The sequence below is a fragment of the Planococcus citri genome, chromosome 1 (genome assembly GCF_950023065.1).
Source record: "Planococcus citri chromosome 1, ihPlaCitr1.1, whole genome shotgun sequence".
Lineage (NCBI taxonomy): Eukaryota > Metazoa > Arthropoda > Insecta > Hemiptera > Pseudococcidae > Planococcus > Planococcus citri.
This window is the reverse complement of record NC_088677.1, coordinates 68,472,397-68,485,090: the sequence shown is the minus strand read 5'-3', so window position 1 is coordinate 68,485,090 and position 12,694 is coordinate 68,472,397. Positions and strand designations below refer to the sequence as shown.

The following is a 12,694-nucleotide window of genomic DNA, read 5'->3' as shown; positions in this document are numbered from 1 at the left end:
ATTTTTGAGATTATTCTTCTAGAGTACCTCGTACAGTGCGAGAAAAAAATTGATGAACATAGGTACCTAAACGGATTTTTTAAACGCCCTCAAGTTGAACAGGATTTCAGCTGAATTTGCAAAATCAATTTTTTACCTTCTTTAATTTGTTTTACGTCCCCTCCTCTTTCCTCACCGTCCCCATAACTGATGGAAAACATTTTTTCTGGTTAAAAGAAATTTTTGTCGCATTATTAGTATCATTTCGATGAACTGATGAACACGTCTAACGACTTATCCTCAATTTTTGCAACTGGAAGACATCGAGGTGATGTATGTGAATCGGAGAGGGAAAGCGGTGGGAAAATGGTTTTTAAACGTCCCGAGATAAAAAAATTTTCATTTGAATAATTTTAATGGAAACAAAATTAGCATCATTGTTGAGAATTTTATTCTAATATGAGAAAATGCGATTCAGATCCATTTTAGGACAGAGGATTGCTCCATAAATGAGATATTTATGAGAAAAGAAATTGCAGAGGAGGTCTTAAACCACTTTTATTTGATTTTTTTCTCTCGTAAGACCTGTAGGAATGATGGTAGACGTGTTTTAAATACTGGGACAAATTCTCAGGAGGAGGTGATAAGAAAAAATGGATATCATAGTGTTTGAAAAAAAAAAAAAAAAAAAATAGCTCAATCGGTAAACATAATATGTATTTTGGAGACCGAATAGAAAAAAATTGAAAATTTGAGGTATTGAATTTCCATTTTTCGATTTCTGGAGAATTTTTCAAAATCCAATTTTGTCCCATTTTCCATTAAAATTTGAAATTTTTCACAAATTGGGGTAGAAAGTTTAGATTTGGTTTAATGCTTCATTTTCAGTCTCGTGAATCGATTGGAGGTCATTTTATGACGTTCAGGAGCCTTCAGTAGCGAGATTGGAGATCGTAAAAATATCCCAAAATGAAATTTAGCACCTAAAAATCAAAATCAAACGTTTAAGGTTTTTCTCCACTAATTACTTATTTCTGAAAAAAATGGAAAATTCGTTTTTTACAAAGGTTTTATTACGTATTTCAACGTAGAGAATTAAACCATACCATTTTTTATCCTTCAATTTTGATTGTTCACCTCTTTCCATCAGATTTTTGAATTATTCAGATCTCGAAAAGTACATTTATCAAAGATGTTCTGTTTAAATCGACTGAAGAAGTCAAGGAGATCACCAAAACAGATGAATCGAATTTTTTAAGGGCTGAATTTCCTTATGTTTTCAATTAGGTGCTAAAGTTTTGGAAATCAAGAAAATTTAACGACATATAATCAGGATTTGCTCCAGGGATGAGAAAAACAAGATTTTATTTGATCATAAAAAAGACGAAATTTTCGAAAAATTGCATTTTTTAAAATAAATTTGTTCAAAAACCAAAAAATACTCATTATTTCTCATCTGCATGGAGGGCCACTGCCCTTTTCACCCACCATGAGTAGATCACTTGAAAAATCCACACATTTGTAAGGAGCTTTAGAAGAGCTTTCTAATTTGTTCACCTTTATAATTTTATCTACTCGTACTACATGATTTATTTTTCATTATTGTGACTTTTTAGGAAAAATACAAAATATATTTCTGAAAATGCACCATTTCTTCGATATTTTCATAAAAACTTAATCAACTTTTTCCCACAATTTATGAATTCTTGTCAAGATGGTAAAACGATTTTCAAAACTCATTTTATATTTTTAAAATTTTTTTCGATGTATTTTTTTATTTTTTGTTTTTTTTTTCAACTTGACTTTCTGCTTCAAAATACACAGTTACTTACATCGTACTCACTTTAGATTTTATTTCTCTATTCTTATTAAATTTTATAAAGTGCTTAAAATTCTTACCCTATCTGCTAAAACCTTCCCTAATGTCGTTATTTTTCAAATTTTTTCAATTATTCCAAAAGCAAACCATGGTAAAATTTTAATTTTCTTCGAAAAATTAAACTACAGGACATTTGAAAATCAAGTTGGCAGCCAAAATTGCATTTCATTCTGTCTTTTTTTTCAACCAATCAAATATGTATTTAATTTGAAAACTTTTGAACCAAAAATTCATAAAAAGAAGAACTGCCTATTCAGATTGCCGCAACAGGACAAAACCAAACAAAACAGGTGAAAAATAAATTATTGAGTGTCTCAAAAATCCATTCTAAAAAAAAAAAAAAAAAACTCATTGAAAATGAATATAACGATTTTTTCTGAACGGATTATCTCAAAAAAAAAAATCAGCAACAGAATTACCAAAAATTCAACGTTCCATAAATTAAAAGCCAAGAAAATCGAAATAGCCTCTATAAATACATCACTGTCGACGCAATAAACGAAACTTGAGAAAATTTCCGTTTATTATATAAAAATATCGCAGCTAAAGGTAACATTTAACATCTCATATTTAAAAAATTTAATCAAAAAATCCCAAACCCAGCACCCTTTCTAAAATCACGACCATCGCAACCGGTTAATAATCTCACGACACATTTTTTCCGGTAAAACGGGACTAATTAGAATCTATAAAAAAATTATCGTAAAAATCACCATCTCTACGTAGGTATGTATAGATTTTAATTAAAAAATAATTGAAAACTTTACCTTGATAAGTGAATTCGCATCCATCAAACCAAATTCCAACATTTCCCTGGTTAATACGCCCATAACGGTGTAAAATTCATCGGCGCTTTTCACCGGCATGATTCGACTGAAAAAAAAAAGAACACATCCGCTTGTAAGGAAAAACTTACTTACACGTCGACAAATTAAAAAAAAAAAAAAAATACGAGGAAAGAAATTCGATATAATTACTCTGATAATGTATCCCAAATAGCCAGAGCGGTTTTAAGCAAGACTTGATTTCCTTCTAAAAACACCAGATCCCATACCCTCAGCACGGTCGAATGAGGTAGGCAGTTACAAAATAATGTTAAAAACCACTGCATTGTGAACACGTTGGTCAAAGGTGGCTCGTACGTGTTGCCTGCAAATACATACAACAGAAAACGTAAGATTAATTATTAAAACGATAACGAACAGACAGAAGGTAAATTTGGTACATTAGCGAGTCGTTATTTTAAATTGCTGGTATTTCAATTTTCATCGCAATCATTTCTTCTTCTGCAAACATCGCGTCAAGTATCGCGAAGGGATTTTCATTTCAGATAAAAAATAATACATCGTATAATGATAATTAAATAACAAAAACTCTACACAAACCTGTATCATTACTTCCAGTCTGCAATTGCTCCAAATGTTTCGACAATTCTGGTAACTTGAGCCTCAGCAAATCTCTAAACACTGCCATATCGATAGACAATCCGCGTAAACTGTTGGCAAAATAGCTCTCCGGTAAAACACCTTCGATCAAATATATCATAACCTGAAGAAAAAACAAAACAAAAGGCGAAAAAAATTCGAAATTAATTTCCACACCGTAAGTTTCTCGTTGTTTGTTTCAAGGCTATACTACGTTAGTGATAATCTATAGCGTTAAATTATAATTCTTGGCATTTTTCTCATCTCCGTTCTTTGTATAGTTCTCTATCTCTCGTATAATATCGTAGCATAGTTCACGGTCAGAGTTGTCTTTTTGTTGTACTTTTTTTTTTATGGCCGTAGAAAACGGCTAAACAATTAAAATACACAATTAATATTCTTGTTTTACGAGAAAAAATTTCCATAAGCACGAAGCAGTTCTCAAAAAGTACGCAGGTACTCGAGTCTGTGAAGAGAGTACAACACGAGTAATAAATTTTTAAGCTTAAAGTAGAGAAAAAAAATTAAATTTTAATCTTTAGTTAAATTGCGGAATTGACATGTTCCATTAGTTGTATTATATACCTTGTAAAAAGCACGTACAGCTTCGTAGCTTAAGGTACATAATCTTTTAGACGAGTTTTTCCATATATACCTCGGCTCGATGACGCAAATTCCACCGGGGTTGCTCCCACAAACTTATATATAACAATTCGTAAACGAAGCTACCCCTTTCCCTCGGCGAAGTTTCCAACTAAATATTTCTTTATTCAAATTTTCTGTAAATGCGGATTTTCAGAGCTGCTACTACGTGCGGATGTGGAACTGGCACAAACGACAGTCCGCGAGGGTACAATAAATCTCTATTTTAAAAAAATTCTTCGTTCTCGTTTCGAGTTTAAAATTTAAATCGGCAAAAAAGTGTGCTTTTGCGAAAAAATGAAAGATGAGGCGACGAAAGATTATAGTCATAGGATGGCAAGTAGCACTACGATGGGAGGGGGGGTCAGTTTAATGCCAGAATGAGTTGATGAGTCATCGCACCGATGGTTGAAAATGTGACATTTGGGATGAGCAGTGAGAGAGAGGAAGGGAAGCGACACCGGTGTTAATAAAATTGCATACTCAGTTCGCCGTAAATGCGGCGTTACGAGTAACCACGAGTAAGTATGCAATTCATTCAACATCTGTGATAGGTAAGTATTACATCGAAAATATATAGGAAAAAATAAATAGAGTTTTTTCAAAAATTGTTTGTTTTTTACACTCGACTCAACGAATCCATTCTTTGCAATCTTAGGTTGTTTCAAGATCCCCTTCGGAAGGTAATATCAACTTTCCTGAACCAAATTCCACCATTTCTGGCCATTTTGGAGCCTCCAGCGCGGTTGCGATTTCTTCAGAAGGCATGAAAATGAAATAAGAATGCAAAAAAAAAAATCGAATTGTGACTTAAGCTCGTTCATTTTTGTGCCTTCTGGAAAATTAATTTTGGAAATTTTGGAGAAATCGAAAATTGCGGTGGAAGGGGTATAGACTGGCTCGGAATGGTGAAATTTGGATTCAAGAGTTTGGATATAAATACTTGGAGTGGAAATTTTTGTGTTTGAATGTATTTTTTTTCTCTTGAAATTATTGTATCAAATTTATTGTTTGCGATTCGTAAGTTTTTGAGTCAAATGAGCTCAATTTTATTTTGCAAATTTTTAGTTAAAATGCATAAAATGACATATTTTGGACTTTTTAAGGGCATATGTATTTTGACAATGACATATTTAGTCTATTTTTGTTATTTGTGCACATTTTCCAAATTATGACATAAATAAATTTACGTTTAAAAAGGGTTTTTAGTGAAAAAAAATAAATGAAAAAAGGCTCAAATTGAAAAAAAATTGAAATTTTGTTTCAATAATTGAAGGTTTTAGAGATAGGCAGAAATGATGAAATTCGATTCGGATAAGTTGATATTGATAAAACTAAATTGCAAAAAAAAGTCAATTTTGAATTTTCAAAAATTCGCCAAGAATTGAAAAATCAATTCGAGCAGCTGAAATTTTGCTTATGGGCGACCCTGATTTTTTCAAAAATAACGATGACTTTCAAATCGAAGGCGAACACCTCGAGAGGTTCCCTTGTCAGAATATTTTCTATGATTGATTTAAAAAATGGATACAAATTAACATCCTAAAAAAAATATCTTTCAAAGGAGGAGTCTCGATAAGGCCATTTTTTGGGCCCAGACAGTTATCGACTCGATCCCTCTTGCTATAATAAATGTCCCAAGTGCGAATCCGTAGTTATTTAACCAAAAATGACCATTTTTGGGCTTCAGAGGTTCCCAAAGTTGCGGAAAAAAATTTTTAGGAACCACTGAGTATTATTTTCAAAAACTTTTTTTAAATAGCGTAAAATAAAATATACATTTGAACTCGATAAACGTTATGCAAGGTGATTTTCCTATTTTCGTCCCTCGGGGGCAGAAATGAGGGGGGGGGGTTGATTTTTGGAAAATTTTGGATTCACCATTTTGAACATACCCCTTTAATTCCCGCTAAAAAGCTTTTTACAGTTTATTAGTATCTGAAAGACTTCCATCCTACCAAATTTTGAGCTCTGGTACTCAAAAAACCAATTTTCCAATTGTTCGTAACCTTGATACATATTTTGAGAAACCCTGAAAAACTAGAAATATGCAATTTGCACCAAACGTAACGTTTTGAGGTATACATTCAATGAACTAGATGAAAAAGTCTAATTATGCTCCCTATAAATTCGTAATTTTTTACCCTTTTTTTTAGAGCCCCCACTTTGGGTACCCCTGAAAAAGGCATTTACGCATTTTTTTCAAATAAATTGAACAATTTACATTTCAAACGCACTAGCAAGTGCTCGATAATTTTTAATTTGATTTTTCCTGTAACTCTCATATTTTGGGTCAGATTATGAGATTTTACTCTTCGAAAAATCACAATTTCAACGAAGTAAAATCTCAGAATTTGACCTGAAATAGCTCTATTTATGAAAATCAATTGGCAAAATTTGTATTTTCCCCCTATATCAGTCGACAAATTTTTAATCGAACCCCCTCCTTTCCCTCCCTTTCAAAAACATTTGTTTTTTTTACCCGGATTTTGGCAGATTTTCGAGAATCTGGATTTTGGCAGATTTAAAATCCACTAGAATCTGCTAGGGTAGCAGCTTTTGAAAATGGATTTTGGATTTACTGAGTTTACTTAAAGAGAGAAGACTTTTAAAGTTTTAAAAGTTTGGGTGGAAAATGTTTAAAAAATGGATTTAAAAAACGTCCAAAAACCAAATTTTCGAAAATCCGGGTAAAAAAAACGAACCTAATTCCTTCCTAGAAATGGTACCAAATTATATTTGCCCCGGGTCCTCCACATTGGGTCTCGACAGCCCTGGCCAGTGGTGTATTTTGGGATCTTTTTATTTTTGGGTTTGTCGGGATCAAAAAATTTTGTACCGTTTGGGATACTTTGGAAAGTTTTCAACAGAAAACCCGTCCTAAAAATGCGTGGACAATTGGAAAAATTCAATCAAACCAGCGAAAAATGATTTTGTTCAGATCTAATCACATAAAATACCATTTGGAGGATGTCCGGGCGTGGTCAGATAGTAATTTGATCGAACAGGTCTGATCAGATTTCATCAAATCCCCTATTTTTTCAGATCCATACAGATCTCGATCACGTCAGAAGATCTGAACAGATCCAATCCTACCATACTTCGATCTGATCAGATCAAATTGAATCAGAGGAATGTTGGAGACTGGCCAGATTAGATTTGATCTGATCAAGTCAAACCAACTTTTGAAATTGTATCAACGGCGTTTCTTTTTTCAGAATTCTTCTAAAATAGCCTTAAGACTTTTCCCATAAATCAACCAATATAATTAAATTTTAAATTCAATATCGCGATCACCTTCTCCAACATACCTACATGTATACAATTGGATGAGAGTTTAAAACTGGCGCAGTTCCATATAACATTATTCGTAATTGATTTATTGATAATTTATTTTGAAAAATAGTTTTTTTAAGACATGATTGAACTTGAGAAATTAATCTCTCATAAAAACCACCCTGCCAGGGAGTGTAATCTGGCAATAGTTTCCATTTCATATTCTTAGTTTTACAAAAATTAGGTAATATGTTTTCATCTGAAATAATATTTTGCTACTCAAGTAATATTTTTTTTTTGTCAATTTGAATTGAGGCAAGTTATCACCAACAATCAGATTAGGTAAAGTACAAATAGCAATAAAACTTCTGAAAGCGAGTCAAAATTCCAACTTTGTCGTATCGTGTAATAATTATTCTAATCTCGCAAGTAACCATACAGGTGAAAATGCAAATGAATACCTTTTTTTGAATATTTCCATCATAAACATACTATTATAAGTGACCAAAAGTATCAATACCAGAACCGGAAAATGGTGAACTTTTGGTGACTTGACATTTTGGTAACGGCAGCATCAGAGGGTATTTAAAATGACCACCATCATAAAAGTTACAATTAACATCTTCTACCATTTGGTATCCAATATTGATTTGAATTTCGTTCAAGGTATGCTGAACACCAACGCGGCGTGGTAATTTTCTTAATGAACTTTTTTGATGACCAAATGAGTAAAATATTATTTTTCAGGAAGCAGTATTCGATATATTTTTGACCATCATCAAGATGGGACATTGATTAATAATCGAGCACTGTAAAACATTGATTCCGATACATACTTATAAATGTTTTGGTTTTTTATTTTGAATTTCAACGCATCTACACATCTTCTACAATGTATCTCGCAGTTTTCATCTCATTCGTGATTGATAATGGTCGCTACGACGACCGAAACGCGTCTCATTTTAATGTATTTGTAATTTTAATTTTTCGTGAATAATAAAAGTGTTCGTGTTGTAAAAGGTGACATTAATTGATTATAAAATGTGCGAAAAAGGAGAAAAACACTACATTCAAATCTTCATCAGGATAATTTTTTGCTTGCACATATCGAATCTAATCGAAAAGGACTTGAGACGTTTGTTGAGTAATATTGGTAGGTATAATTGAAGTTTTTGATGTAACTTAGAGTAGCATCTAATAAATTTAAATTATCAAGTGATTCAAAAAAATTACAATCAATGCCAAAAGGTGACTTTAAGACCAGAGTAATGGTTCAAAATCAGGTTTGACGAATTTTGGAAAATTTTCCATCTTGGGCCATTCCTTTTCATCCATATACTTCACCAACCATTTTGGACCATTCCACTACAGTGAGGACAACTCTTGCATCTGGTATCGACAACGGTAAATAAACAACTTTAGAGGTCGCTTATTTTTACAAAGAAAGCTCACCAAAGTGACATTTAAAAACGTTTTTACATCGGGATTGGTATTAATATAGCAGAAGTCCGTTCAAAATTACCTATTGATGAACTAATAGGCGTTGGCGCTTTTCTTCGATGTTAATGAATCAAAAGCAAAAGCAAAACGGATACAAGAGGTGGGGGGGGGGGGGGATGAAATGATAGGTTGACCTAGTCAAGCGGTAATAATTCCGGCGAAATATTCGATATTAATATAATATTGAAATTACTCTAACGTTTATTGGAAATCGCTCTTTTGAACGTGCTTGCGGTATTATTCGTATTCACGCCGAGTAAATTTTTGACCACACGATTTGCGTGGAGTTTTCCTTTTTGCTCGAATATGCCGGACGCCTGCTCAAATTAATAAATTACTTTGAGACGAATCCGTCAACCATATAAGCTCAAAAAGTACCAATCCCATACATACTACATCAATGAGGAAAAAATTTACCAGGATTTTGTAGCGTTAAACGGACCATGCCGATAAAGCGGGCATTACGACTTTTAAAATGTCAAGCAGACTGGTGATAAAATTGGTTTATTGGTAATTTACCTACCCTACAGTATGTATGATGCCTTCGGTGTCGTCATGTTACGACATCTGAATCGGAAAACCCAACCAAGCAGGCGAATGTGGAAAAAAAATCTTTATGGAATCACTTTGACGCGTGACTCTTTTGTTTACGGATTAGAAAAAAGTAAGAGAACAAGTACGTGAGGAAAATGCTGAAATCTCAAATCCATCGGTACGTTTGCGAAATTTATCTGACGTTTCGCAGGCTTCACTTTGCACTTGGTGGCTCCGGCTATCTTGAGGCGAAATCGCTCATAGTGGCGGAAAATTTACTACGTGTACGTGGACGTGGTCGGATTTGGGTTAATAACTGAGCACTTTTAAAATTTCAATTTGCTTGAGTGGAGATGTTGAATTTTACTAATGACGATTACTTAGTTGAAATAAGTAATACGAATATTGTAAGTATTACGACTACGGGATCTTGTTGATAGTATACGTCGTTTATATACTTGAAAATTGAAACGTTTATTAATATTTTATCGAACGGATTCGAAAAGATTAAAATAATATTTAGAAGCACGGTGAAAATTTGAAGATGTCTTAAACTTTCCATATAATATCTACAGAATTTTGAAGAACTTTTAGGTTTTTTTCAGCCCGGATCAACTTTTAATGTACATTGTACAAAAATCTAGACTTACTCAAAGACGTGTACATTTATTTTAAGCTTTAGTGAGGAGCTGGATTTGGGTGCAGAAGGGGAAAGAGTAGGTGTGGTGAGACAATACGATAGGAATTCGGTGCTACAAATATATTGCATCGCATATTCAAATGTGAAATAGGTACACCATAAACAGTTACTTATTATTGATAAAACGAACTGTTGAATACCGCGGACAGTTTTTTTTTCAATAAAATGTACGTAACATTTGTAAAACACGCAACTGGCCTTATCGCGTGCTATTTTCCTCCTCGAGAACGATTTTTTTAGGGGAAATTTTAACCAGCTGTGAGTCATTGTTGTAGCGCTTTAATAGAAAGAGTATATTATCCATTTGGTGATATTGTATACCTACTTTTAAGGACTTGGGCATTTTTAGCATAAAAATACTTGAAAAGCATGAAAATCATTCAGAATTGCTGAGCGAAATTTGGGAATTAAAATCATTTCAAAATTATGCAAAACCAGCATTTTGGTAAAATACGATTGATAAGAGAAGCCCCGTCTGAAGAAGCTAGCACAATGGGCACACAAGCAGTTAGCACCCTCTACGTGAGAGACCGGTCCGAATTACTACACAAGATTTTGATCCACATGTTGCAATGGACAAATTACAAAACAACTTGAACGCAATAAATGAATGGTTTGAAACAGAAACATGCACAGATAACGAATGTAAGAATCATTTGAATTACGTACTCATAAATCCTCAAATATTGACGCGTAATGTGCAAAGTGTTCAATTTCATAGTTAGCTTTATGGTGGGAGGGGGGCAAAACTCCACCGAGGGGGTACAAATGAAAAATGATTGCAATTTTCGAGCTCAGCGCAAAATTTTATACCATTTCGATGGGTCATGTCTAAGTTTTAAAATCTATGTTCTGACATAGTCTTGAAATGGGAGGGGAGGGGGTGCAGATTGAATGAAAAATTTTGAAGCAAAAATATTTCCAAATAACGAATATGAGATTCATTCTGATTGGGTACACATAAATCCTCACCATCAACGCGAAATGTGCAAAATGTGTTCAATATCATAGTTGGATTCAGTTTGGGGGGCAAAACGCCACCATGCGGGGGTGGAAATAAAAAATGTCTGCGATTTTAGAGTTCAGCGCGAAATTTTATACAATTTTGATAGGTCGCATCGATATTATCGGATAGATAATGCATTGTTGAATTCCGGGGGTGGGGGGGGGGGGGTAGCTGACAAATCTATTAGTGCGCATAAAATCGCGTTGTGCAAATATTTTTTCACCGTTTTTGCGTAGTTGGGCTTCAAATATCCCCGTTTAACACACGTCCAAGAATCCGTTGGTTCCAGGCCATACTCTGGTCAATAGAGCCGTTTTATCATCAAAATTGGCCAAAAATGCATAAAAAACGCATTCAAAGTGCCATATATGCAGTTGTGCAGGGTGTCACGGAAAAAAATCACATATTTGGCATCGGGAGAAGTCCCCCAACACAACCCCGTCGAGTTTTTGTGGTTCCGACCATGTCCCCAAAATCACCTTTTTGAGGGTCCACCCCCCCCCCATTTGTGCAAGGGAAAAATTTCAAAATTGCACTTTTCTGAATGGGGCACAGTGTACCTTTATTTTGGCAGCGCGTTTTTTTGGTTCCCGAAAAAAAAAATACAAAATCAACTTCTAGAGCACTTTTTTGTGTTTGGATGGTCTATACTTGGAGAATCAAAATCAATACTTACTCAGTGAAAAATCGAGCTACATCCCTTTTACCAGAAGAAAAGTCAATTTGGTCCAAAAATGAAAAAAAATCAAAAACTTACCAAATTGACCTAAATTTTTGAAATCCGAGTCGATTGATTTTTTATCTTTTTTGACTTTCTGATTATTTCAAAATTTCTCTAAAAATCTTAAACATGAATTTCAGCGCCTGAAAATTGGGCAGTTGGTATATATTTTGAGATCCTCTATCGTTTCATCTTCGTACTCGTATGTACAATTCACGTCAACCCTAGTACATCATTGTCCACAGGCTAAAATAACACAAGTCACAAGACCTGTGAATTGCGTACATTTAGGTATAAAATCTCCTAAAAATAATGCATCATCTCCACAGAACGAATCTCATTTCTAAGATACTGCGACGCTATAACGATGAAATGTCACGCTATAAAGAAAAAATCTACCATCAAATACCTACAAAATAGATCACCCCAGAGGGAAATGACAATGGAAAAAATTCTAGGAAACTTTCAAACAGAATGCGATATAAAGTACCTACACAACACATTCGAGTACTTCATTCTGCTCAAACCGACGTGTAATATTTACTTTTTTTTTTAGCAGTTCTGCAAACACACTCGTACCTACGATTTTTTTCAGCTCACCTTAAAATAATGACGCCTCCTGCTCTTGCTTGGTACAACGCGAAACATTGTTAACAAAATATTGACCGTGTAGTTAAATCCTCCCCAAACATTCAACAGTGTTAATTCTCAACGTAAACCCAAATAATACTTCGACAGACAGAAGTGTGCACAGCGTATGAAGAGGGAATTCTCTTTGTCATACCGCACCACACACTGCCATCCTGCAACCCATATCACGTCGTCGTAAAATTTCTCACAAATTTTCTCTTTCACGTCTATGAAGTAAAAATGGTAGATTGATTGAACCGTAAAAACATTTACTTCAAGGTCTCGTAATAAATTCTCAACTTGGACGATTCCAGACGCAGACAGATGTACCTACAGGATTTATCGTAATCTCGACACAGGTATCTGGCCTTTGAACATCTCACCTGCGAACAGTTGAAAACTT

At 34.0% G+C, this 12,694-nt stretch overlaps 1 protein-coding gene across 3 annotated transcripts in view; it reads right to left on the bottom strand.

Moving 5' to 3' along the window:
• The window catches only part of LOC135832556 (uncharacterized), a 109,374-nt gene that overhangs the window by 10,346 nt on the left and 86,334 nt on the right, over positions 1-12,694 (bottom strand). For all 3 annotated transcript variants that reach the window (XM_065345926.1, XM_065346007.1, XM_065346089.1), the window contains 3 exons: positions 3,244-3,406; positions 2,836-3,007; positions 2,626-2,731 (listed from right to left, as the gene is read on the bottom strand). In XM_065345926.1, coding sequence (XP_065201998.1) covers positions 2,626-2,731; positions 2,836-3,007; positions 3,244-3,406 — 441 coding nt within the window. The remainder of the gene's footprint in view (positions 1-2,625; positions 2,732-2,835; positions 3,008-3,243; positions 3,407-12,694) is intronic.